The following is a 26,284-nucleotide window of genomic DNA, read 5'->3' on the forward strand; positions in this document are numbered from 1 at the left end:
TTTTACGGCTTATAGTTGGCACCAATGAACAGCTCAAGAGGCCAGGTATATCTCACATCTTCACAAGGTCCAAAGTGTTCAGTCAAGGAGAAGGTCGGTGAGCTCAATCTTTGGCCTAAAGACTATGCAACCTTAGCACCATACTGTCTAGAAGTCTCCCGATGGACAAATTTGCCTCCTCAATTTCCTTTTCTGCTTCTTTGCCTCACAGCGCTTGGCAGTTTTATCTACAGCCCTCTGGACCAAGAGCTGCCTAGATAATAACAATGATGGCATTTGTTAAGTGCTTACTATGTGCCAAGCACTGTTGTAAGCAGTGGGGGGTACAAAGTGATCAGGTTGTCCCACATTCTTAATCCCCATTTTACAGATGAGGTAACTGAGGCCCAGAGAAGTGAACTGACTTGTCCAAAGGCATATAGCAGACAAGTGGTGGGGCCGGGATTAGAACCCATGGCCTCTGACTCCCAAGCCCAGGCTCTTTCCAATGAGCCACGCTGCTTTGGCTCTGGTCGATGAATATCTATAACGTGCGTCTAGGATTTTTCCGAGCCCAAAAAGTCTTCTGAAAGCCCTGGGAAGATACTGCGAAGTGGCCCCTCATCTCTCGAATGTCGTCTTTTATGAGTGATTCAAAGGAAGGCATCAGCTCCTGGATGACTCTCTCAGGAAATCGGGATGATGTGTAGAGTCTATTCAGCCTCGTACGGTCTGTCTCCAGACTGGGGAGACACGGTAGGCATTTATCAATGATCCATCAAGCGAGGTGGCCTTGATGTGCTTTGCCGCACCTCTTCTGTACCCGCCTCTCAAAGATCACTGTTTTATAGAATTTGGCCACCTACTGCCATTCCAAGTACTGCCCAGTCCCCATTGTCACACGGGCACTATTCCAGAAAGCTTGTGGCTGGGGTCTCGCCAGTGACAGAAAACATTGCTATGCGTAACAGTGGCCACAGTAACTTCCTCTCCTTTCTCCTGTTAGAGAATGATGATGATGGTGTCTTTGAAAGTCTTTGGCATTTCCTTGGCCCTCATAAACCGGCAGCAACCCTTGGGCAACTTCCAAGTCGACCCCTCTCCTTCCCGCTTGTAAGTCTTAGTGGGCAAGTATGTGACGGGTTCCAAAGCTTTCGCTGTCCCTAATGGCTTTCGTTAGAACACTGATCTCTTCTAAGTGAGAAAGAGATCAATCCATATAAAACTCAATGGGAGATATCTTTGCTGTTGGAAAACAGACTGAAATAGATCACTGAAATATGGCTATCTTCCCTTTGAGCAATATGGATGTGAATCTATTCTTCAGTGTGACAGTGCAAGCTTTAGTCAGAGTTTAGTTTTACACAACACTCGGCATCTCTGGTCTTGAAGTCCACTGTCTCTTGAGGATATGGAGTCCTTCGGGGACATTAGAGGGCTTTAACTTTTTTTAGTGGCCTAGTTTAAATTTGTTTTTCAGATTGGAGCTCGGTGCAAAATGGATTTTCCAATTCACGTGTCCCGACAGACTCGTTTCTATTTTGCTAATAATCAAACACTCAGACAAGTTTTATTTTTGGCCTCCAAGTCTGAGTCACCCGACCTCTACCCACCCGGTCTTCAAGGCCCCTATTTGCACCCTTTCAAAGCTTTCCCCCAGACGTGGTCCAACTTGTTCCCCTCAGGGTTCTCCCCTCTGCCCACCATTGCCTGGCAAAACGAAGGGGGCACGAGCAGCGTGGTGGCCTCAAAGAGGTTTTGTGGATAAACCGAGCAAAATTCAGTGGCCACCAGGTGACCAAATGATCTTCCCTTGAGGCAAAGCAGCTCTGTTTGTAGCAGTGTCAACCACAGACCCTCCGAAAGAGGATGTAGAAGTACCCCCTAAAGTCTCCCTCCTCCACTCAAAACATTTCTTGCACAATCTTAACTAGCTGTTCCCCTTACCGTCTTATTCATAGCATTGACAAAAATGTTGGAACCTTGGAAATTATTTTTAATTCACACCCCACCATCCCGATTTCATTCTACAAATTCACGTCTGCAAAATTCAAGGTATAATGAGATACCTGTGATCCCAGGAGAGTTTTTGTATAATAGTCTTGAGGCATAAAAACTTCCACTATAGTAACTAGACACCAGAAAGCATCTTCTTGTTCCAAATATAGGAGTGCAATTGCTACCAATCTACAAACAAATAGAAAAAAGGGGAAAATGGGCAGACAGGTATGCCCCGAGTAAATACTTTTTTCCCATCTTGCTTACCCACAGGTGTAGCAAATTATTCACTGTTCTCTCTTTCAAACGCTACACCCATTTAGAGCTCCTCAGTAGAGAAAATGAAATATGCAAACAATACTTAGCCAACAATAAGTGTTCTTGTTATGAATGAACGGACTACATTTCCCTTCTCAAGTCTCAGACTAGCCCACTGAAACTGGAACTTGGCATCTAACGTTTATTGGAATCTTAATAATAATAATAATGGTAATTATTATTATGGTACTTGTTAAGCACTTAGTATGTGCAAAGCACTGCCTTAAGTGCTACGGTAGGTACAAGTTAATCAGAATGGACACAATCCCTGTCCCATATGGAGCTCACACTTATTTTAAAGATAACCGAGGCCAGAGAAGTGAAGTGACTTGCTCAAAGTCATACAGCAGACAAGTGGCAGAGCTGGGATTAGAACCCAGATCCTTCTGACTCCCAGGCTCATGCTCTATCCACTAAGCCATGCTGCTTCTCTAACTGTTCATGCCTTGTATATGGATTGTCTTGAGATAAACGATGATCAAACAATACAGTATAATTATGTCCATGCTAAGTTAGAGTCTTGTTATGAATAAGACTTTAAAATTTGGCTCAGTAGACTCCTAAAAGGGGTGGATGCAACACCTAGTCCTTGCCCAGGGTAACAGCAGGAAAGCATCAGGCCTGATCCCAGGCCAGGGAGATCTGAGGGAAAAAGCCCGGCCTCGAGGAAAGTGTAAGGGTCTATGGGTCAGAGGAGCTGGGTTCTAATCTACCGTGTGACCTTGGGCAAATCAATTCACTTCTCTGTCCTCAGTTTACTCATCTGTAAAATGGGGATTAAATCCTACTCCCTCCCACTTAGAATGTGAGCCCCGTATGGGACAGGGACAGTGTCCAACCTGATTATCTTGTATCTACCCGGGTGTTTAGTACAGTGCTCGGCATGTGGTAAGCACATAAGCATTATTATTATATTATCATTATTATTATTAAGGATACTCTGCCAACCCAGCAGATTCAGGATGAGCACTACCTGCAGGAGGGGTGCTGGTGCTTAATTAGAGCTCTACATTCATTAAGTGCTCAATAAATACTACTGATTGATTGCTCGACTCGATCTTGTTTGTCCCAAATCTCTGACAATCAACCAATGGCATTTACTGAGCACTTACTCTGTGCAGAGCACTGAACTATGCATATAGGAAAGTAAGATATGGCAGAGTTGGTAGATCAGTGCTTGACACATAGTAAGTGCTTAACAAATACTACTATTATCGATTTCAGTGATCAATGATGAGGGTTTTCAAGTTAAAAGGAGTAGATATAATTTGGGGGGAGAAAAGGTAATAGATTTTTATAATGGGGGTACAACTGGGTTTAAATTTCAAAAATTGGGGGCTTCACTTTAGTTTTTATTTGGATGATTCACATACAGCAACTTCTGCCTGGCAAGTGTTTGACAATATTATTCCTTCTTGGTGTTTGACGAATGATATGGATGCCTTTGGCATCATAGAGATCTGTTGGGAAACCAGCAATGTGCAGGCAACTTAACTTAATTCCAGGTTCTACCCAAAATTAAATTTTAGGGGGTTGGGGGATTGGGTCAAATGTTTGAGGGGTAGAAATCAGATACAACCCAAAACTAATATACTCTAGCAGTGCCCAACACTCCCTGAACTGTGGCTCTAATTCTTCAGGCAAATTAAGAAACTGGGTATGGAACTGGACAACTAAACTATTTGGTTTCTGGGCTATTTAGCAAGGTGGGTTGTAGGGATAGTGATACAATTAACCCCAACACCTCAACTCCCATGCTCATGAGTCAGTTGTTCCTTGATGACAAGCTATCAGCATCCCCTTTTCTCCCTATATCAATCAATGGTATTTATTGAGTGTTTACTATGTGCAGAGCGCCCTACTAAGTGCTTGGGAGAGTATAATACAACAGAATGAGCAGCCATTCCTTACCCATGACTTGCTTACACTCTGGACTGTACATTCCTTGTGGGCAGGGAATGTGTGGACCAATCCTGTTGTATTGTATTCTGAGAGCTTAATTCAATGCTCTGCACACAGCGAGCGCTCAATAACCACCATGGATTGATAGTGGACCCAGTCTTTCCTTTCCCAGGGGAGTGGTCCAAGACAGCACAAGGTGGGGGAGGAGGTCCAGGAGCAGGAGGAGAAGAGTTGGAAGGAAATTCGGAATACAATGCACACCGAATACAGAAAGGAATTTTAGCAAAACAATACAAAGCAGGATGCGTAGCTGGAAAGCTAAAAATGGATGGCTCCAGATATTTCCCTCCCAAATATTTGTTTGGGATACTTTAAAGTAGAGCTACATAATGGCAAGCTTGAAAATACTACATCTATACTTTAAAGGAGAAGGTGAAACATTTAACACAAGAGAAAAAAATCTTTGGAATTTGTTAGCAAAAAGTTTTCGATGTAAAAATCAGTCATTCTAAACATTCTTTGGACCTTATTCTGAGAGACGATGGCATGAACAAAATGGGCACTACCTACTTGTGGATCTATTCCTTCCTGTTGGGTCCACAATTTAGCATAATTCTCTTTTTTTTTTGATAATCTCTAGGCAGAGATAATTTTTTTGTTCTTGTTCATTTATTCTTATAAAAATTTACAACATAGCAATTACTAAACATTTCTTCTACTTTTTTTCCAAGGACATCTAAAACATACACTTTCCAGTTACTGAAGAAAGAAGAGGACCAAAGTTATTTTGTAGTTTAACTGTGATCCTGTCCATATCTATTTAGACCACGTTTTGTTTCTTTAAAGCATTTTGGGGTTAAGAATATTAGGTATCAAACAGTTCACTATGGTTTCTTTTCCAATTGTAGGTTTTCTATTAGTAAAATAATTTATTTAGAAATCAAAATAACCAATAACCCACAAAAAAACATTACTATGGTCAATATAGGTTCAGCATTTCTGTACAGCCCCTCCCCTCACTTTTACGTTCAATGTGCTCATACCTGTTTAGACCTTGGCAATATCCGATATCTGGGTTTCTCCAAGAAAATGCCAGCAGAACGTTTCGCAACTTCTGTATCCCTTCAGAAGTGGGACAAGAGTAATGTTTGTTATTTGGCAAAGTTCGCAACAGATCCAGCTCAATTTGCTTTGATGCGGGATTCTGCTTTTCCAGAGCATTCTGCAGCAATGTCTGGAAATAGCCCGGATCGGTGCTGTCTTTGAACTTTTTAGTGTGCAGGTTGATGCACCACTTCCACATTTTAGACCGATGCTCGTGTGGAATTCCAGTGCGGATAAGGCTTTTCAGTTCTGGAGAGCACATCATCTCTCTGTTCATTGTGCTCGCAAAATAGTTTTCCCACTTCACCCCAGTTGAAATATCCTGGTTCTCCGTGAGGTAAAGGGATTTGAGATCTAAGGCGCGCACTTTGGCTACCAGCTTCTCTTCTTCATCATCCTCGGGTACTGTCCGAAATCCATAAATGTCATATTCACTGGCAGTAAAAACAAAGAGTGAGATGATTATTAATAACAATACTATGTGCCAAGTACTGTTCTAAGCACTGAGGTGGTCACTGTCCCTCACGGGGCTCACGCTTTTAACCTCATTTGACAGATGAGGTAACTGAGGCCCAGAGAAGTGAGCAACTTGCCTAAGGTCACACAGCAGACATGTGGCAGTGCCGGCATTAGAATCCAGGTCCTTCTTACTCCCAGGCCCATGCTCTATTCACTATGCCATGGTGCTTCCCTTTGCTAGTCATCAGCTTTTAGGTTACATAGATGCAGAAAAATCCACATCCTGAGACTCATGTTGCCTCAATAAAAGTCTTTGTCCCACGTTCCCTTTTGATATCCCTCTTTAGTAGCAGAGAATAAAAGGGCAGGTCTGCACTAAGCAAAACATGGATCCCACTGCAAGAGGTAGCTTGGGACAGTATTTTGAGATAAATATTACACATGCAGTCTCTTTGCTCAGACACCTCTGACACTTAAACCGTGTTTACTCTTTTGGCATTGAGCCATTCAAACTGATGAAGCAATATTTGAGGCCTTGTTACCCAATTTCCCTGTTAAATGAAAAGATGGTTTTTGCAAGGCGTAAAAACCAGTGAAAGCAAAAAACACTCCTACCACTTGCTATCAACTGCAGGAGAAACTTTAATCCTAACGCCAGCAGCCTAGACGGAGAATGCTTAGTGACGTGGATGGTAAAAGGTGGATGGAAAGTAGTTGGCAGGCTCCTGAAATCTACCTCGTGCCATCAAATTTCACCTGAAAGCCATGCGTTCACTCACAAACTGCTTGATTTACTCAACTGCTCGCCTCAGCCCCACGGTACTTATGCAAATATTCTTATTTCCCCTAATCTATTTAAAATATCTGTCTCTTCCTGCAGACTGTAAGCTCCTTTGGGGCAGGAATTGAGTCTACCAACTCTGTTGCTTTGTACTGTCCCAAGTATTTATTACAGTGGCCTGCACACGGTAAGCACTCAATAAATACCACTATCTGATAAATCATTTAGAGAAAACAAAAGAGGAAAAAATTATAAAGTCCCCAGATAGGTGAAGGTGCATTTTCCCAGAAGAGATGATTCCCAGTCTCGGAGGGCCCATATTCCCCGCTCCCAATGCCGACTGCAGGATTTTCAGTTCAATTTCCTTAAACCCATTTAAAAAGAAAAATCCACAAAACCACCCTCACATACACTGAATCAATTCACTGTACTTAATGAGTGCTTACAGGGTACAGAGCACTGTACTAAGTGCTTGGGACAGTTCAATCCAGTTGAGTTGAGCTAATGGTCTCGAGGGAGACAGACATTAATATAAATTAATGAATTACAAATACGTATAACATAAGGGCTGAGGGGCTGAGGGAGGGGTGAATAAAGGATGCAAATCCAAGTTAAAGAGCAACACGGAAGAGAGTACGAGAAGAGGAAATGAGGGCGTAGGCGGGGAAGGCCTCTTGGAGGAGGTATGCTTTTAATGAGACTTTGAAGGTGGGGAAAGTGCTCGTCTGTCGGCTACTAAGAGGAAGGGACTGTCGAAAGAAAGCTCATTGTGGGCAGGGAACGTGTCTGTTTATTGTTGTACTGTACTCTCCCAAGCACTTAGTACAGTGCTCTGCACACGGTAAGTGCTCAATAAATACGACTGAATGAATCAAGGGAGTTCGAGGCCAGAGGCAGGATGCGGATGAGGTGATCTCACCTGGCTAAGAGGAACAATTTTCAACTCTGGTTTCGGTGTTTTCCCCCCAACGAGTGGCCGTGAGTTTACCTGACAAGGTGAGGTTTGACAAAAGCTTGTTCCGGCTGCTCCACGCTATCCACCTGCAAAGCATCTTCCAGCAATCTGGCAATGACATCACGGGCAGGGCCCTGCTCTTCAGAGCAAACCGGAGTTTTCATTTCTTGAAGCAAAATCAAGTATTTGCTTTCGATCTGACAGAGTTTTGCTTCCAGGCTAGAATACTGTAGAGAGTGATTGTTTTCAATTATCTTCATTTCAAATACAGACCTTCGGAGTTACTGGATTATAAATACCTCATGCATACAGAGACTTCCACTGGAAATGCTGTTCTTGGCAAACATAACGAATAGGAAAGACTGTGCCGAGGCCAATTTCCTTTTAACTACATCCATCGCCGCAAATGAAATATTGCTCTTCCTCATTTAGAAATATCACTATTGTTGGGTTTTTGTTTTAAAGAATATACTAAGCCATAACACTCAAACGTTACAAAATATTATTTTACGACACCAATGACACAGGTTGATGATTTTGCACCTGTACTTGGTGTTTTTGGAATAAGTAAAAGAACACCTTACTCTTACACATTTTCCAGGAAAAAAACATTTTCCAAAGAGGAATATGCTTATAGTGGCACATTATTACACAACAATATTCAGAATTTTGAACCGTCAATTAAGCCCAAACATAAAAATGCCATGTCACACAACATTCCACTGAGGAAAGAATATCAAAATTCAGTTTAATTTTTTTTAAAAGTTGAAAAGCACTGGATGCTTTAAAAATACAGTATTTCCTCAGTCATAAAAGGACTACATTTGCTTACAAAATTGGCACAACTACTGTAACCAGCTGATTCTTTCATCCTGATAACAGCCTGCACCCTGAAGTTGAATCATGTGAACATTTAACTGCTTCTCAGAGTTAAGAATAATTTCATGCATAACATGGTCATACTAAAAATCTAGCCAAAGGTCATAGAGGGATCTGTTTAAAAATACCAAAAAATCCCACCACTTGATTATTCAATAATTGTCACCTTTTCAGCATCTGTAGTTCCCTAGTGTCAAAAGAAATACATATCTCTTACACGAAACTGTGTATGATAGGCTCTGGGCAGCAGCAAAGCCCTGCACAAGTAACCACTTGCCCTCAGTTTCAACTTCAGAATGAAAGAATCTTCACTGAAATAATGAAATAACTGCAATGGTAACAAGATAGTAAATAGAAATATCACCTTTACAGTCCTTGTACTATCCTAATCACTTGGTGAATCCCAGAGACTATTTTAATAATAATAATGATGATGATTATTATGGTATTAGTTAAGTGCGTACTATGTGCCAGGTACTGTACTGAGCACTGGGGTGGATACAAGCAAAACGAGTTGGACGTAGTCCTTATCTCACATGTGGTTTGCAGATAAGGTAACTGAGGCACAGAGAAGTTAAGTGACATGCCCATGATCACAGAGCAGACAAGTGGTGAGGCAGAATTAGAACCAAGGTCTTTCTGATTCCAAGGCCCATGTTTTATCCACTAGGCTATGCTGCTTCTTAATGTTTGTCTCCTCCACTAGACTGTAAGATACTTGTGGACAAGGAATATCTCTACCAACACTGTTGTATTGTACTCTCCTAAGAGCTTAGTAGAGTGCTGTCTGTCCACATTAAATTCTCAATAAATTCCATTAACTGATTCCTTCCCCGCGGGGCCTCTAAATGGACCTAAGTTGAGACTATGCACAGTCTAAATATTTCAAGAGCATTAAGTGTCTTCACCATAAGTTTTGGTTTCAACTGCTGTTTACTCACTTCTGAATAATTTCCCATCTTCCCCTTCACTGAATAAGGGTCACTTATAATAATAATAATAATAATGTTGGTACTTGTTAAGTGCTTACTATGTGCAGAGCACTGTTCTAAGCGCAGGGGTAGATGCAGGGTAATCAGGTTGTCCCAGGTGAGGCTCACAGTCTTCATCCACATTTTACAGATGAGGTAACTGAGGCCCGGAGAAGTGAAGTGACTTGCCCACAGTCACACAGCTGACAAGTGGCAGAGCCGGGATTTGAACCCATGACCCCTGACTCCCAAGCCCGGGCTCTTTCCACCGAGCCATGCTGCACTCATATATTCTTACCTTAGCCATCATTTCCCTCTCCCTTCTTTCTGCATTTCTCCGTAGAGCGGAGAGTTCCAAAATCTCCTTATTTAGAAATTTGTTCTGGGTTTTGTACCCCTGAAGATTATCCTGTTCGAAGAAACAAAAAAACAATCAAACCCAATCTGACTATTGACACTCACGTTAATATGCAGTCAAAATGCTAACACACCACCAGCTAAATATTAGCCACAAATTAAGGGATGCTTTTTTACAGCTGTGAAAAACCATGTAAAATTAATTGAATGTATATATCATCATTCTATTATGGCATTCAAAAATTTATCAAGCATTATCTTTTTAATCTTCAAATCTATTTGGGAAGCTATAATTAGACATCCAAAATAATTAGCATATGACCAAAATTATTAGTTCTAATTAAAGAAACACCAGAGGTAATTTTAAAAAGGCGCTTTTCTTCCTTAAATCCAACAAGCAATGCTCTTTGGTTAGAACCAATTTTCCAAACTCATCTCAACACTGTCCCCATACCTCTCTCAGAGAAATAATCAAAGAACAATAGTTAAAATTAAAATGGGATCCTTCTTCGGAGAGCATGAATAATTCCTCACATGTTTATTACACTTGATCTGCACCCTTTAAGCACTTGATATTCACCCACCCTCAGACCCAAAGCACTTATGTATATATCTGTAATTTATTTTAATGTCTATGATCCCCCTCTAGACGGAAAGCTCCTATCTACTCTGCAGTATTGTACTCTCCCAAGCACTTAGTACAACAAATTCCATTAATTAATTGATTGATTTATAGAGAAGACGCATGGCCTAGTGGAAAGAGTTTGGGCCTGGGAACCAGAAAGACCTGGGTTCTAATCCTGCCTCCATCACTTGACTGCTGTGTGACCTCGGGTAAATTACTTAACTTCTCTGTGCCTGAGGTTCCTCATCTGTAAAATGGGGATTAAGACCAGGAGCCCAAAGTGGGACATGGACTGTGTCCAACTTCGTATCTATCCCAGAGCTTAGAACAGTGCCTGGCACATAGTAAACACAAATATTATTTAAAAAAGGAGGAGAGGTAACTACTGTCAGTTTTTGAGAAAGTAAATTGGGACATACAAGAGGGTCACACACATGCCCCTCATTTCAATATCAGTGATGGAAGTAGAGGAGAATTTGGGTTTCCAATTCCCATTCAAGATTCTATCCACTGAACTCCACTGACGCTTTAGGGCTCTACAGAGCAATTCAGCATGAACAGCATCTTCCTCAAACTCATTCCAGTTGAGAGGATTCAATCCACCACTCCCACCCACCCGATTCCGTGCATTTTTCTATGCTTTTACAAGCACTTCCAATATTCAACACCGACCATCGATTTTCATATCTACTTTCCTTTCTGCATATGGCAAAAGGAAGACACACACACAAGTGGCTAATTCAAAAGCATACCAAGCACTTCAAAACACATTCATTAGCTGACAGACTTAGCTGACCTGAGATGTGAAGTGTGGTTTTGGCAGAGATTAAGTCAGACAGATTATCTGACTGGGTCAGGAAACCAAATTATTGGAAATTCTGAGCAAAAAAAGTGTAGATGAGAGGGGCAATGAAATTGAAGATAGACATTTTTCAGTTGAAGGCATATGTAAACAGTGGCCAGAATACTTCTTCAAACACAAGCACACTTCCGTAAACAAAAATGGATTTCACTGGAAAAGCGATAGAGGAAGAAGCTTCTTAGACGAGAAACTCTAAACTGGAACCAGTAGAGGGGAAGATGAAGAGTGGATAAAGGACGGAAATTAACAAGGGCTATGACCGGGATGGTGGGAGAGAATGGAGAGCAAACTTTTGGGGAAAATCTTCTGACTGTTGCCTTGAAATTTTACCTTCTTCATCTTCTACCCTTCCTAGAAATAACAGTGAGTAACCGAAGAGAAATTGGCAGCTCTTAAAATTGAAAGTCCAGAAGACAAGAGAAAGCCAAGAGGACTGCTCAAGCAACCAACGGGAACCTCGAAGCTAAATCTTCCAACAGATTACTCCTAGAATCTGGGTTGAGAGGCCAGCCAGACCACTACATTCCTCAAACTGAACAGGTTATTGAAACCCTTTCCTCAGGATTCCTCTCATTTTCTAGTTTCCCAGGTGAATTCAAGTTCAAATTTAGAATGGGGGTCCATTCTTCCCTGAGGGGTTCCCCGCCCCAACATGAATGTTTTTAGGTTATTATAGGAAGTCTGGAGTGCAAGGCTGCTACGCTCTTAAACTGGTTCGTTATTCCAATCAGCCCTGCACAGGGCCACAACATATGTTGCCTTCTTATGGGAGCGCTTTGGAGAGTGGCACAAATCCTAGTAGATGCATAATAGTCAGTTCTCGAGGTACATGTAAACACATGGCATTTTGGCTCGAATGCCAATGACAGAAATAAAGAATGTTCTTCTGCAAAGAACATCTTTCTGCCTGGGTGCAACGTGACGTGGTGTTGGAAATCAATGACTCTGCATGGCTCGAAAACCATGGGAGTTTTGTTTAAAATGGGTCATCAAGAACAAAAAGCCCTGCATTCTAGGTGAACTGACTATGACACTTCCTTTTTCGCTACTGGTTTCATCTTCGTTATTAATCTGCAATTTACATATGTATTAACCAATATTCTAGATGCTATTTAGAACGCGACATTAACTTCCACAACTCTGTGAGTTGGGAGGACTAAGTAAGGTAAGTAAAACATAGAGTTGGACAGAAGCTCAACTGGAATTGACAATTTGGTGCTCTTTAAAAAAAGGCAATATTGGTACCTGAAATGAACTAACAGGAGGGGATCATGCAAGGGTGGGAAAGTCATTCTTCTGCTACATCCTGTGCTGGTCAAACTCTTCTGGATTCAACTCTGATTATCACATTTAAAAAGGATGTGGAAAAACAGGGGAGGATATATTCACAGCCACCTGTAGCATTTATGTACATACTGATTTATGAATTGTAGCATTTATTCCCCTATCTTTTCTATCTCTTATTAAAACAAGTTATAGCTCTAAAAATAATTCTGTGCCTGCCTCTCAGACTATAAGCCCCTTGAGGGTGGGCAACATGTCTTCTGCTTTATTGTGTTCTTTAGGCTCTGTACACCAAATGCACGTAATTGGTCCTATTAACTGAAAGGAGGATGGGAGAGGCCATCATCAACAGATGACAAAAAATATTTAAAATTATGGAAAAATGGGTCTGATGGGGAAAGGTAGAAAAATCAATTGAGAATGATTAGTTTATCATCAAAAAATATGAGTTTTTATGAGGGGGGCAAAGTTGGTCAACTCTCCATGTCCAGAGAAGACTGAGCAGAAGGAAATGGGCTTAAGTGAAACCAGAAGAACTCTGGTTGGACAGACACATTTTCCTGGATTCCAGGCAGAGAGCATAGCAGAACAAAGGAGGTTTTAGAAGAGGTTTTAGAATCTTTGTCTCTGGGGATCTCTAAGAAAAGAAAAATGATCTTCTGCCTTGAAGGCTTACTCATTCTGAAGGCAGGACCAAATAACCTCTCAGTGTTCTTTCCAGATACAACATTCAAATATCTCAATTTTCCTTCTGAAGAAGAGCCTCTTTTATAGCTCAAGTTACCACTTAGCATCTATGAAGGTGTACAGTGATAGCTGTAATTCTGGAATCCTCTCCTGAGGTGAGAAAATAAGAGTAATAATGTTCACTTACTTTTATTCTGTCTAGCTCCTGGAGTTCTTTTTTAAAAGAAGGGGATTCAGAGGTGGTAGGTGTTCCACTCTGGGAGGATGAATTTCCTTCACATTCACTCAGCTGTCGTGAGAGTTTTATGATCACTTCATCTTTGGCTTGAATTGTTTCCATTAACATTCCCAGCTGTTCGTTGAGTTCTCCGATTTTGCTTTTCAAGTTCCTTACTTCCTGTTGAAGGCTGTCCTTTTCCAAACTGAACTTTTCAAGTTGGCTGTTGAGCCCTAAAATGTGATCATCTTTTTGGTGTAAGAGCTCAAGTTTGTCTCTCGGAATCCCATCACAAAGATGACTGCTAGTGAAATATTTATCGTACTGAGAAGATCTGACTGTCTGCTGAAGTAGTCTCACAAGTTCCTGAAGAAAAAATAGAGAGATAAAGTCATGGGGAAAGGAATCAAAAGTGGAAAAAAAAAATTCAAACTGTGTCACTCCATACCTTACCTGAAGCCCAGCTGCTCAACCCTGACTACTAGATAACTGGATTTCTGACTAGCCAGATGCTGGATAACTAAGTTTTCACAGAAAAATATATTACATGGTGGAAGAAAAACAAAAACAAAAGTCTCCTAGAAAGGAATAATTAGAATTTGAGTAAAAAACATCTATGGCACTGACAACATTAACCCATCTAAATGCAAAAGTTTTCTCGGAGGACCTGAAAAGGCTAAAGACAAATTTATTTTAAAAAGGAGATCCTTCCATAAGAAACAAGAAATTAACTTATACCTATGAAAACTAAATATGGCACAGTAAAAGCATGAAATTTTTCTAGCTGAGGTTCGTTAAGTCATTCGTGCATTGAAAACACAATGAGAAAAGCCTCACTAATTGGCATCAATGAAGTCCATTATGAGTATGACTTTCTTTACAATGCTGTTTTACTAAAGCATTCTGCTACTGTGTGCCTGTCTGTTTTGGTTTGTTACTCTGTCCCTCTGACTCTTTATATGTACGTAGAGCAGTTGGACTTTCAGTTCTCTTGCACTGCTCTATGTGGTGTTAATGAAGCCTCAGTTAAGCTGCAATAGCAAAAAGCATGCCCACATGGGACTATTCAAAAACTTCTAAAGATCAAAACCTGTTTTAGTTTCACAAAGTTGAGAAAGCAAGAAACAGTTTGGCCTAGTGGACAGAACACAGGCTTGAAAGTCAGAAGGATCTGGGTACTAATCCCGGCTCTGCCGCTTGTCTGCTGTGTGACCTTGGGCAAGTCACTTCACTTCCCTCTGCTTAAGGTACCTCATCTGAAAAATGGGGATTAGGATTGTGAGTCCCCAGTGGGACAGGGACTGTGTCCAACCTGATTAGCTTGTATCTACTCCAGGGCTTAGTACAGTACCTGGAACAAAGTAAGTGCTTAACAAATACCATTAAATAAAATGCAAAAGGAGAATGTACCAAATCAAATAACCACAAATTTAGGGTTAGAGAGTGTGAATTATAAATTTACGATATTGAATTAAGAAAACAATGTTCTCAATCAATGGAATTTAGTGAGTGCTTACTGTGTGCAGAGCACTGTTCTAAGTGTTTGGGAGTATACAACAGAATTGGTAGACATGTTCTCCTCTGGCCTGAAACCCCCACGCTATTTATATCTGAGAGATGACCACTCTCCCCTTATTCAAAGTCCTACTAAAAACATCCCCTCTCAGGGTCGCACCTGGAAACAGTACTCTTCCAGTCTCAACTACGGGAGGGAGAGCCAAGCAGGGGCCTACCCATTCCATTCCTAGCTTGGGCAGTAGCTAGCGAGTTGAAGGCCATCTGCTACAAGTCAAAACCCACCCTTGCTGGGCAGCAGCGACATGGGGAGAGAGTCAAGGGTGGATACACAAGTTTACTGCATGGAAGGAGGCAATGGTAAACCAATTTCGGATCTTTACCAAGAAAACGCTATAGATACACTTCCAGAACAATTTGCAGATGGAGTTGGGGCGTTCTGGGAGAGATGTGTCCATGGCGTCGCTATGGGTTGGAGACGACGATAGCATAAGACAAGGCTAAAAGCACATCTCCTCCAAGAAGCCTTTCCTGACTAACCCATCATTCTCCCCCGCAACTGCCCTTCTTTCTGTGCCGCCCATGCACTTGACCATGTCGCCCTGAAACATCTGACACTCAACCCAGCTCCACAGTACTTAAGTTCATATTCCTATACACTGCCACTGCCCCATCTGTCATTTATTATATTGTCTGTATCGCCCTGAAGGATATAAGCACCTTATGGACAAGGATTGAGTCCACCAGCTCTATTATACTCTCCCAAGTACTTACTCTTAGTGCTCAGTAAATACCACTGATTACCGAACTTCATTTTACCGACAGATTGAAGTTTAATTTAGTTTGTTTGGCTCATATGTAACTTTAAGTAGCTATTCACTGCGACAATTCTTATGAACTAGTTGAAGGTGTTTTCATTTATTACACAGCTGATATTAAAGCAGGGTGCTGAAACATTTCCCTAAAAGCTTTCGGCCTCCAGGTGGACTCACACTACCTTTCCTTTACTGTGCTTCTTCAGGTGCCTAAAGAGGTCTGGATCCTTTGAGAAAAAGAAGGAACTTCAGGGAAATTAATAAGACACAAGTTAAGACCTCTCCCAGATATTGTGCACTGTTACATAGAAATTTTAACTTCAACCAATCAATACTTGGTATTTCCTGATGGCTTACTATGTGCAGAGCACTGTACTCTTACCTTCTGACTGGACAAATCCTTTCCCAGCCTTTCCAGTTCTTCTTGCTGGTTTTGAATTTTCAGCTGCATTTCCGAAGCGAGTTTGTTGCTATTGCCAGGGGTCCACTCAACTGGAGAGTCGCCGTGGTTACTTCGATTTTTGTACGATCCAATCATGTCTTTCAGTGGGCGCTTTCCTTTAGAGGGAATGCGGCCAAAATCAAAGGAAAAGGTTGAGCCAGTTACTCCTGTATGAAACAAGCCATTTTTTTTTTTTTAGAGTTTAGCACTTATTGGAGTGTTCACGATATTCAAAATCTCCTTACAGAATGAATTTGCATTTGCTCTAGATACACCAATGTTCGTTGCTACCAGGATTTAGTACTTTAATGGCAATCATAAAAATTTGACCACAGCTACATATTAATAGGATTATTTTTTAAGTCCCAAAAGTTCAGTTTAGTGAGGTAAGAAAGTATTATCACTTCCACTTCATAAGCCAGAAGTTAACTGACCTGCCCAAGTTAACTGATTTTGTACCTTTTATTCATCCCACCCTCAGCCCCACAGCAATTATGAACATATCTGTAATGAATTTATTTATATTAATGTCTATCTCCCCATCTAGGCTGTAAACCCCTTGTGGGCAGGAAGCATGCCTACCAATTCTGTTATGCTGTTCTCTCCCAGGCACTTAGTACAGTGCTCTGTATACAGTAATCTCTCAATATATACGACTGATGGAAGATCACCTGCCCCCCAAATTCTAGGTCTCCTGGAATTACTTGTGCTATCTACCAAATCCACCACACCTCCAGATTAACTGGAATAATTCATTTTCCAAATCTGCTCTATTCCTTCAGCTTTGTCACCAGTCTCTCGCCTCTCCAGTCCCTCATATGCTGTCTGGATTACGTTTCTAAAATATCATTCTGCACCTGTCTCCTCACTCCCCCAAAACTTCCTGATTACTCATTTCTCTCTGTGTCATCCTAAAAGGCCTGACACCGGCTTTAAGGTACTCATTCAGGTATCCCCCTCTTACTACTCTCCCCTCACTACTCTTCAGCTCGCACTCTTCATTCCTCTCAGGCTAATCTACTCACTGTACCTCGGTCTCATCTTTCTCTGTCGCTGACCCCCTGCTCACGATTGCCCTTCCGCCTTTCTGGAACACTCCCTCCTCATTCAGATCCAACAGACCACAACTTTCCTTATTGACAAAGTCCTTCTGAAACGTTAGCTTCTCCAAGAAGTCTTCCTCAAAACATCATGGCCTAGTGGACAGAACATGAGCCTGGCAGTCAGAAGGACCTGGGTTCTAATCCCAGCTCTGCCACTTGTCTGCTGTGTGACCTTGGACAAATCCCTTAACTTCTCTTTGCCTCATTTACCTCATCTGTAAAATGGAAATTTAAGACTGTGACCCTCACTTGGGATGTGGAATGTGTCCAACCTATTACCTTGTATCTACCCCAGTGCTTACAACAGTGCCTGGCACACAGTAAGAGCTTAACAAATGCCATTATTTATTTTATTATCTTCCCAGTTTCTTTAGTCTGCCGCTTGTCAGCTGTGTGACTGTGGGCAAGTCACTTCACTTCTCAGTGTCCCAGTTACCTCATCTGTAAAATGGGGACTAAGACTGTAAGCCTCCTGTGGGACAACCTGATTACCCTGTATATACCCCAGCGCTTAGAACATTGCTCTGCACATAATAAGCGCTTAACAAATACCAACATTATTTACCCCCAACAGCTACTTCAGTACCTCTGCACCAACTAACACCTTGTGTATGCACAACCTAGGAACATTTGTTTACACATCGTACATATCATATTTCTTAAGCACTAATTTATGTATATATCCCTTCTTTCTTCCACCTGTCTGGAAATTATTTTGGTTTCTATCTTACCCCACTATCAACCAAATTAGATTGGTTAGATTAGAACCCAGTCGGGATTAGAACCCAGCCAAGCACTACATTAAGCACTTGAGAGAGTACAGTATAACGATATATTATAACAATAGTACCCTGGGTGGTGGGGTATATACAAAATGATAAGATGGAGCTCACAGTTTAAGTTGGAGGAGAACATATTTAATCCCCATTTTACAGATGAGGAAACTGAAGCACAGAGAAGTTGAGGGATTTGTCTAAGGTCACACAGCAGACAGTGGCGGAGTTGGGATTAGAAGCATCAGAGAACATAACTTTCCTAATTCTTTTTGGCTCTGCCTTAACTGGCCCTCCCTAAAGGACAGCTGGGATAGCAAAGCTCTCTGCCGTGTCCGAGAACCCTTCACTTCCTGATCCAATGGACATGGACTGGTTACCATAGGGAGAACGGTCAAGCTACAGCAATGAAACCACACTTTCTAAGTTTTTGGTAAACAGAAGAGATGTATGTTTATACCTTTACTTCCTTCTGAAGTTTGCTTTCTCCTTTCTTCTTGCAAGATTGATTCCTCCATGTCCTTAGGGGTTGGATCTATCAATTCCCATTCTTCACTAGTGTAAAACACACTCTTCCTGTTATCGCTGTTTCCTTTCCCAGGTCTGAAAGATGACATTGAATTTCTGTTGGGAGGATAAAAATACAAGTGAAGACATTCAAATTTGGTAAAAAAAAAAAAAAAAAAAAAAAAAAAAACCCAACCCAAACTCTCAAAAAACAAAGATGGCTAAGAGGCCTTATTTAAATTTTTTCTTTTTAAAGTTTCAATATTGTAAATTTTAATAGTTAAAAGCAATAGTTGTCTGGTATAATAATAATAATAATATTTATTAAATGCTTACTACGTGTCAAGCATTGTACTGAGCCCTGGGGTAGATATAAGAAAACCAGGTCTCACATGGGGCTCACAGTACAGGTTTTGAACCCACATTTTGAGGATGAGAGAACTGAAGCACAGAGAAATAAGGTGATTTACCCAAGGTCACACAGCAGACCTTTTCTGCTTTTCACTAGGCCATGCTGCTTCTACATTATTCTCAATTAGGACAGCCACTGATGGCCCTTATGGAACCTGGACACTGAAATTTGTTTGTTACACTGGGCGTACAGTGCACCACAGTGACATGATTCAAAACCCTTGGCAGAAGTCCATCAGAGCTGAGCATTTTTCCAGGGAGAGCCCTGACCCTTCTCAAACTTGTCCGGATCCACTGCAGTCCCCCTTCCACCTCCCTCTAAAAACTAGGCCTGCTTCCAAGCTGGGGAATGTGACCTCAAGAGCCAAGGCGAGAAGACCAAAATTACAAAATGGGCATAACGGTGGTGGTTCTGCATTCACACTGGTCACTGGGACAAGCGGACAAGCAAGAGACCAGACAAGCAGCCACCCCAGATTCAGTAAACGTTTCCTGAGCATCAACTCGGTCCAAGGGGCTGATCTTGGGACTTCAGAAAAAAGCCCTAGGACCTTCTCAGCTCCTCAGAGAGAAGCAGACCTGTTGACCAGGCACTGGCCAGAGTTGCTTCCAGCTGCACTGATTCACAAGAAAGGGATGATAATAATAATTGTGGTATATGTTAAGTGCTTACTACGTGTCAGGGACTGTTCTAAATGCCGCGGTAGATACATGCTCATCGGGTTGGACAGAGTCCCTGTCCCACAGAGGGCTACCGGTCTTAATCCCCGTTTTACAGATGAGGGAACTGAGGCACAGAGAAGTGAAGTGACTTGCTCAAGGTGTCACAGCAGACAGGAGGCAGAGTCGGGATTAGAACCCAGGTCCTTCTGACTCCCAGGCCTGTGCTCTATCCACTAGGTTGATGCTGCTTCTCTAACGATAGAATGAGCCCAAAGTCCCGAACACTACTAGCCGCTACTCGCACAGTTTCACGGAGTTTGCCCTGCTGAATTAAGGGCCCATTGCTGTCAGGCGGGCACCCTGGCTGCTCCTGCCATCCAAAGAGCATGTGGGGAGGTTAGGAGATGGTGAAGGAGGGGGCTGCCTGTAACCAGTGGAATGAGCAACTGTAGAGGCATGAGAAGCCCCGAAGAACAAATGCAAGGCTGGTGTGTGAACAGCTGGGCCACCTCTTGAGCGTACACTGGCAGTTGGGATACCTTTCTTTGGACCAGTAAAATGTACAATTTCTAGTGGCAATATGATTCTTATATTTGTGGTTACAAAAGTACCTTCAAAAACTTCACTTCTGAAGTTTCTCTGACTTTCTAAGCTAAAACTTCCATTTCCAGATTTGGTTTTGAAGCCAGAACATTATTTTAAACATTGAGAGAAGAAAAACAAGATCATTCAATTCTTGACTTCAGTTCCGAGGCATGGGAGAGGTGGAAGGGTGGGGAAAAGTTTGGCTTGAAAGGAACATTTGAAATTTGAAGGCTCATCCTGATCCTGACTAGTTCTACTTCAGATTTAAAAACATTCAATGGAAGTCACCCCACTCACATCTCACACCCACCTGCCCCAGTGTACACTGTCTGCTGTGTGCCTCAGTTACCTCATCTGTAAAATGAGCCCCACCTGGGACAGAGACTGTGTCCAATCCAATTTGCTTGTATCCAGCCCAGTGCTTAGCACAGTGCCTGGGACATAGTAAGCGCTTAACAAATACCACAATTATTATTAATATATCTTAGTAGAGTGGCCAGGCTGTTTAAATGACTAGAACCTGGCTTCACCCACATTTGGTCCCACCCTCCCTTTCTTTAGAAGTCAATTTTGATTTACAGCCCTGATTATAACCTCACCAGCTCTCGTCCAGTTGCATTATGCCACTTGGGCACTAAAGAGAAAAATACAGAACACATTTAAAAGGAATGGAACCATTCCCTTTTTTACTGTGCTTGTAACAGAGTAGATAGGAAGAGCTAAATGCAAGGGCAATCGTGGCTAACAAGGTCCCAGGACCCCAGCATATTTAAATGTTCTATGGCAGAATAGGCCATTTCCTTACTCGGCTTCCTCAATGCCCTGCCCCATGACCTGACACTGTGAAAACTGCTTGGCTGATTTTGAGGAGATAATCTGATTTAACTGCTACAACATGAGAAAAATTTCAACCAAAGTAAGGACGCACAGAATGAGAAGCAATCTTTATGGCCAACGGGATGCAAAACAGCTAAAGTCTGCTCCTTGAAGGCAAATATTATCTGAATGCTGAACACTTCGGAGAACTGAAATAAGGGAATTTTGTTCCACTTCGAATATCTTTTTTAAACATACAAAGAATAACCCTAATTTTACCGGATAGTGAAGTGAGAGAGGGACTGTAGGAGGTAGGTGAGTGAAGAATACCACAGAAGTGAAAAGCTAACTGCTTCTATGGTTTTCACACTTCTGTCCTCCCACCTTCCCCACAAAATACACTTCCCTCAGCTCGCTCTTTCTTTCCGCACCACAGCTGGACCTCTGGGAACTGTAGCGATGCTTGCAACAGGAACTGTGAGGCTGGATCCCAGTGGCTATCATTCTGAACCTAGCACTTATCATAGCCCGCCCTGACCACTAGACCCGATGGCCTCCTCGCTGACCTCCCTGCCTCCCCCCTCTCTTCAGTCCATACTTCAGTCTGCCGCCCAGGTCATTTCTCCAAAAAAGCTTCAGTTCATGTCTCCCTATCCCTTAAAATGCTCCAGTGGTTGCCCATGCACCTCTTCACTGAACAAAAACTCCTCAGCCTTGGCTTTAAGGCACTCAAATTGAGGCTCCCCATCTGAGATCATCTCACTAACCTCCTACTACAACTCAGGCAGCACACTTTTGCTCCTCTAACACCAAACTCCTTACTGTACCTCAATCTCATGTCTCTCACTCCTGATCCCTTGCCCACATCCTCCCTTTTGGCTTGGGACTCCCTCCCTTTCCATATCTGATAGACCGCCACTCTCCCCACTATCAAAGCCCTACTAAAATCATTCCTCCTCCAAGAGGTCTTCCTTGACCAACACATTTTCCTAGTTTAGGCATCATCCTTTGTGTGTCGCCTAAGTACTTGGGTGTGTACTCTTCAAGCACTTTCAAACTCACTCCAGTTACGTATTTATCGTATACTCTGCCCTTTCTCCAATCTGTAATCTATTTAAATGTCTAAATTCCCACTTAGACATAAAACTCCTTGCAGGCAGAAATTCTGCTTACCAGAATTATAGTCTCCCAAGCACTTAGTACAGTGCTCTCAACACAGTAAGTGCTAAGTACCACTGATCGACTGAATGGATGGGATTCACTTCAAATGAGAAGGGTGGGTGAGTTCCTGCTATGCCTCTGGTTGTAGAAAAATAGGAAATGACTTTAAATAACCTTGTATTTTCTCTGAGGCCCTACAGAGTTAAAAATTGTTGCCTTAGACTTTTCAATATGAAACCAGATCATGTGATTGTGTAATTCTAAGGTTATTACAGTACAGAAATCTTCAACACAGCCACACTAGCAGCACCACAGAGTTTGAGCAAGAAGGAAAAACCGCTCAGCATTAACATCAATTGTTTAAGTTCATTTTCAAAGCTGACATCTAGTGTCACATCAGGATGCCTGCCAGCTGAAATGCAGCACAGCTAATACCTTTCCACCCTGAAGTCTACCATTATTTTTTCCACATTGGTGAAATGAATATGCTTGCTAAAACCAAATAATCTTTGATGATTACAGTGATGCCTTAAGGAAGCATTCTACCTAAAGGCTCACAGATAAACCTTTATATTTCCCTTCAAAAACATACACTAATAAACTGCACTGCTATGCTTGGATTCCAAAGGTTCAGAGAAGCGTTACAAAAACAGCGATCAAATGTCTTATGAGTCTACAGTCATATGAATTTACTGAGCAGGGAAGTTTCAGATTGCTTAGAAAACTCCATTCACCAAAGCTACTGCAGCAATATCACTCCACCCAAAAATCGATAAAAAGCAACAAAAAAAATAATTCTCCGCATCATCAATGGTATCTATTGAGTGCTTACTGTATGCAGAGCACTGTAGTGTGCGTATGGGAAAGTACTATGCAACAGAGTTGGCAGGCACGTTCCCTGCCCACAAGAAGCATCATTAGGAACCCATTAGCATTCCCATAAAATCAGAAATCTCTTATGCCTACCACGATGGCCAGAACCATTCATTTTAAAAGTTCCTTTCCAGCGAGATCCACCAAACCATCATCTGGAATCCAAAGGGTTGAAAGACTACCAAGTGGAGGAAAGGTAACAAAATTATTATTATTATTATTGTACTTGTTAAGCGCTATGTGCCAGGCACTGTTCTAAGCACTGGGGTGGATTCAAGCAAATTAGGTTGGACACAGTACCTGTTGATGGTGGGGCTCACAGTCTCAATCCCCATTTTACAGATTAGGTAACTGAGGCCCAGAGAAGTGAAGTGACATGCCCAAGGAAGCAGACAACTGGAGGAGTCGGAATTCATTCATTCAATTGTATTTATTGAGCACTTACTTTGTGCAGAGCACTATACTTGGGAAGTATAACCCATAACCTCTGACTCTATTCACTATGCCACGCTGATTTTCAAATATTTGCCTGGTCGAGAACTCACTGACACTAAATTAACTTTCAAGCACTAGGGTTCTGGGGTCTGTATTTTACTTCTGTCAGATTTCTGTTTCTGTAGAAGTGATTCATGGCATACAGGCAGGAAAAGGAAGTTTTGTGGCCCAACGGATCACACAATTTTACATATGGCTGAAGTCGGCTTCCTTGTAATGTTAATGAGTTGCTTCAGGACAAATCATCATCTTCATAATCGACGGTATTAACCGAACATTACTTACATGCAGAGCTCAGAAATGTGTGGTCAGATATGCAAGTCAAAACAGTACTTGATTTTTTTTTTTTCCAAATGGTATTTGTTCAGTGTTTACCACTATTCTAAGCACTAGGGGAGATAAAAGATAATCAGGTGGCACATGGGGCTCACATTCTAAGAGGGAGAACAGGTGTTGAATCCCCATTTTGCAGATGAGGGATTACGAGTGCGAGCCCAATGTGGGACAGGGACTGTGTCCAGCCTGATTAACTTGTAACTAGTACCCCAATGCTCAGGACAGTGCTTGGCACATAGTAAGCGCTTAACAAGTACCATATGATTATCATTTTAATTATTAACAACAGAGACAATGGCTAATCTGTTTTCATTCCTTACTGACCGTTGCTCCAGGGAAGCTGGGAAAATTCCTGAGGTAGGTTCTATTTGCTTTGGGCCGGCGGGCTTGACACTGCTCTTACTGCAGGACTTACTCATGTAATAATAATAATATTGGTATTTGTTAAGCGCTTACTCTGAGCCGAGCACTGTTTTAAGCGCGGGGTAGATACAGGGTAATCAGGTTGCCCTACATGGGGCTCACGGTCTTCATCCCCATTTTACAGATGAGGTAACTGAGGCACCAAGAAGTCAAGTGATTTGCCCAGGGTCACACAGCAGACAAGCGGCAGAGCCGGGATTAGAACCCATGACCTCCGACTCCCAAGCCCGGGCTCTTTCCACTGAGCCACGCTGCTTCTCAAACTGCTGGCAGAGCAGCCTTCCAGTCTTTTATTTCTATTAATGCCCGCTCTCCCTCTAGGCTGTAAGCTTGCTGTGGACAGGCGGCATGTCTACCAACTCTGTAAAACCGTTCTCTCCCCAGTGCTTAGTACGGTGCTCCGCACACAATGATCGCTCAATATATCCCACTGACTGACTGATCACTGTTGGTGTAGGGGGAGAAGACTACATAAGAAGAAAAAGGCAAGGTCCCTACCCTCAAGGAGGTAAGAGGACTGTGTCACTAACTGATCAATTTAAACTCCTTGAGGCAGCCAGAAGCTGAAACAGGAAAAAATACTCAGTGTGGAACTTTTCAACATTCGCAGAAGAAAACCCTTAATAATGAATCTCAGATAAGGCAGGTCCGGAATAATCAGTAGGCAATTGCCAGGGACCCACAGCTCTCCCACCATCCCTCCGGAACCCCGTTTCACCCCAACCTCTGCAGCTAGGTCTCTCCTACCTAGGTTCTCCCAAATCCTAATCTGGCTCTTAGCACAGCTGGGGCTTCCCATTTTTCAAATTTGACTTTACCACAGATTTCATCCAGTTGCGAATGAAGTCATCGTCATTCTTACTGCTGGCCCAATTTGTAATGGAATAAATGATATCAATGACTTCTGACATTTGAGGGATTTGGGGATTTTTTGCACATGATGGCGTGGGCGGTTAGGACACCCTGATGAAAAAGCTCCATTGAGGGCCGAAAAATACCAAGACGCTAACAGAAAAGAGATTCAGCTACAAGATCAACAAGATCCAAAGAATCAGAGGAGCTAACCTTCCTGAGGCTAATGATGTGATGCCTTCTCCTTTTATTCCCTGAAAACCACAATAAAAAAAACCAGAGGTGAGGAGCTGGGTTGGGGGGGCCGGGGAGTGTCTACTAATTTCAGCTTTTGCCTGAACATGGCAACCTGAAAAATCTTCTTACTACTCCCCCAGTGGTTCGCACAGTGCTTGGCACATAGAGGTCAAGGGTTCGAATCCCAGCTCTGCCACTTGTCAGGTGTGTGACTCTGGGCAAATCATTTAACTTCTCTGTGCCTCAGTTCCCTCACCTGTAAAATGGGGATTAAGACTATGAGACTCATGTGGGACAACCTGATTACCCTGTATCTACCCCAGCACTTGGAACAGTGCTCTGCACATAGTAAGCGCTTAACAAATGCCAACATTATTATTATCATTATAGTGAGCACTTACTACAATAATAATAACTTTACCTTCAAAAATCATCTTGACAAGCCAAGCAATCTAGAGGTGGTACAAGAAGCAGAGGAGTTTTGGAGGACCTGAAGTTTGAGAAGCTATTCAGAAGCAATAACTCATCTTTGCCTTTTAGGGTGGAGGCAGCAAACTCCACTTATTGGTGGAGAAGCTTAAGGCCCTATAGCCCTTCACTGATGAAGAGTAAAACAGCAAAAATAGCGAGAAGCAGCACGGCAAAGTGGATGAAGCACGGGCCTGGGAGTCAGAAGGTCATGGGTTCTAATCTCCGCTCCGCCACTTGTCAGCTGTGTGACCTTGAGCAAGTCATTTCACTTCTCTGGGGCTCAGTTACCTCATCTGTAAAATGGAGACTGAGAATGTGAGCCCCATATGGGACAGCGACTGTGTCCGATATCATTGGCTCTTATCTACCTCAGAGTTTAGTACAGTGCCTGGCACATAGTAAGCTCTTAACAAATACCATAATTATTA

At 42.3% G+C, this 26,284-nt stretch overlaps 1 protein-coding gene and 1 long non-coding RNA gene across 3 annotated transcripts in view; one reads left to right on the forward strand and one right to left on the reverse strand.

Moving 5' to 3' along the window:
- The window catches only part of TBC1D2B (TBC1 domain family member 2B), an 86,989-nt gene that overhangs the window by 15,368 nt on the left and 45,337 nt on the right, over positions 1 to 26,284 (reverse strand). The window contains exons 4-10 of one of the 2 annotated variants that reach the window (XM_039912268.1): positions 18,487 to 18,650; positions 16,091 to 16,266; positions 13,349 to 13,744; positions 9,645 to 9,755; positions 7,530 to 7,723; positions 5,241 to 5,735; positions 2,049 to 2,166 (exon numbers count right to left, since the gene is read on the reverse strand). In XM_039912268.1, the coding sequence (XP_039768202.1) occupies positions 2,049 to 2,166; positions 5,241 to 5,735; positions 7,530 to 7,723; positions 9,645 to 9,755; positions 13,349 to 13,744; positions 16,091 to 16,266; positions 18,487 to 18,650 (1,654 nt within the window). Of the gene's footprint in view, positions 1 to 2,048; positions 2,167 to 5,240; positions 5,736 to 7,529; positions 7,724 to 9,644; positions 9,756 to 13,348; positions 13,745 to 16,090; positions 16,318 to 18,486; positions 18,651 to 26,284 lie in introns of both variants that reach the window. The other variant, XM_029065424.2, reaches the window with a different exon arrangement.
- Positions 897 to 5,081, forward strand: LOC114812146. The gene is made up of 2 exons (XR_003759791.2): positions 897 to 1,092; positions 4,929 to 5,081. It is a non-coding gene; the product is annotated as an uncharacterized LOC114812146 (long non-coding RNA).

Source organism: Ornithorhynchus anatinus, chromosome 5, assembly GCF_004115215.2.
Source record: "Ornithorhynchus anatinus isolate Pmale09 chromosome 5, mOrnAna1.pri.v4, whole genome shotgun sequence".
NCBI lineage: Eukaryota > Metazoa > Chordata > Mammalia > Monotremata > Ornithorhynchidae > Ornithorhynchus > Ornithorhynchus anatinus.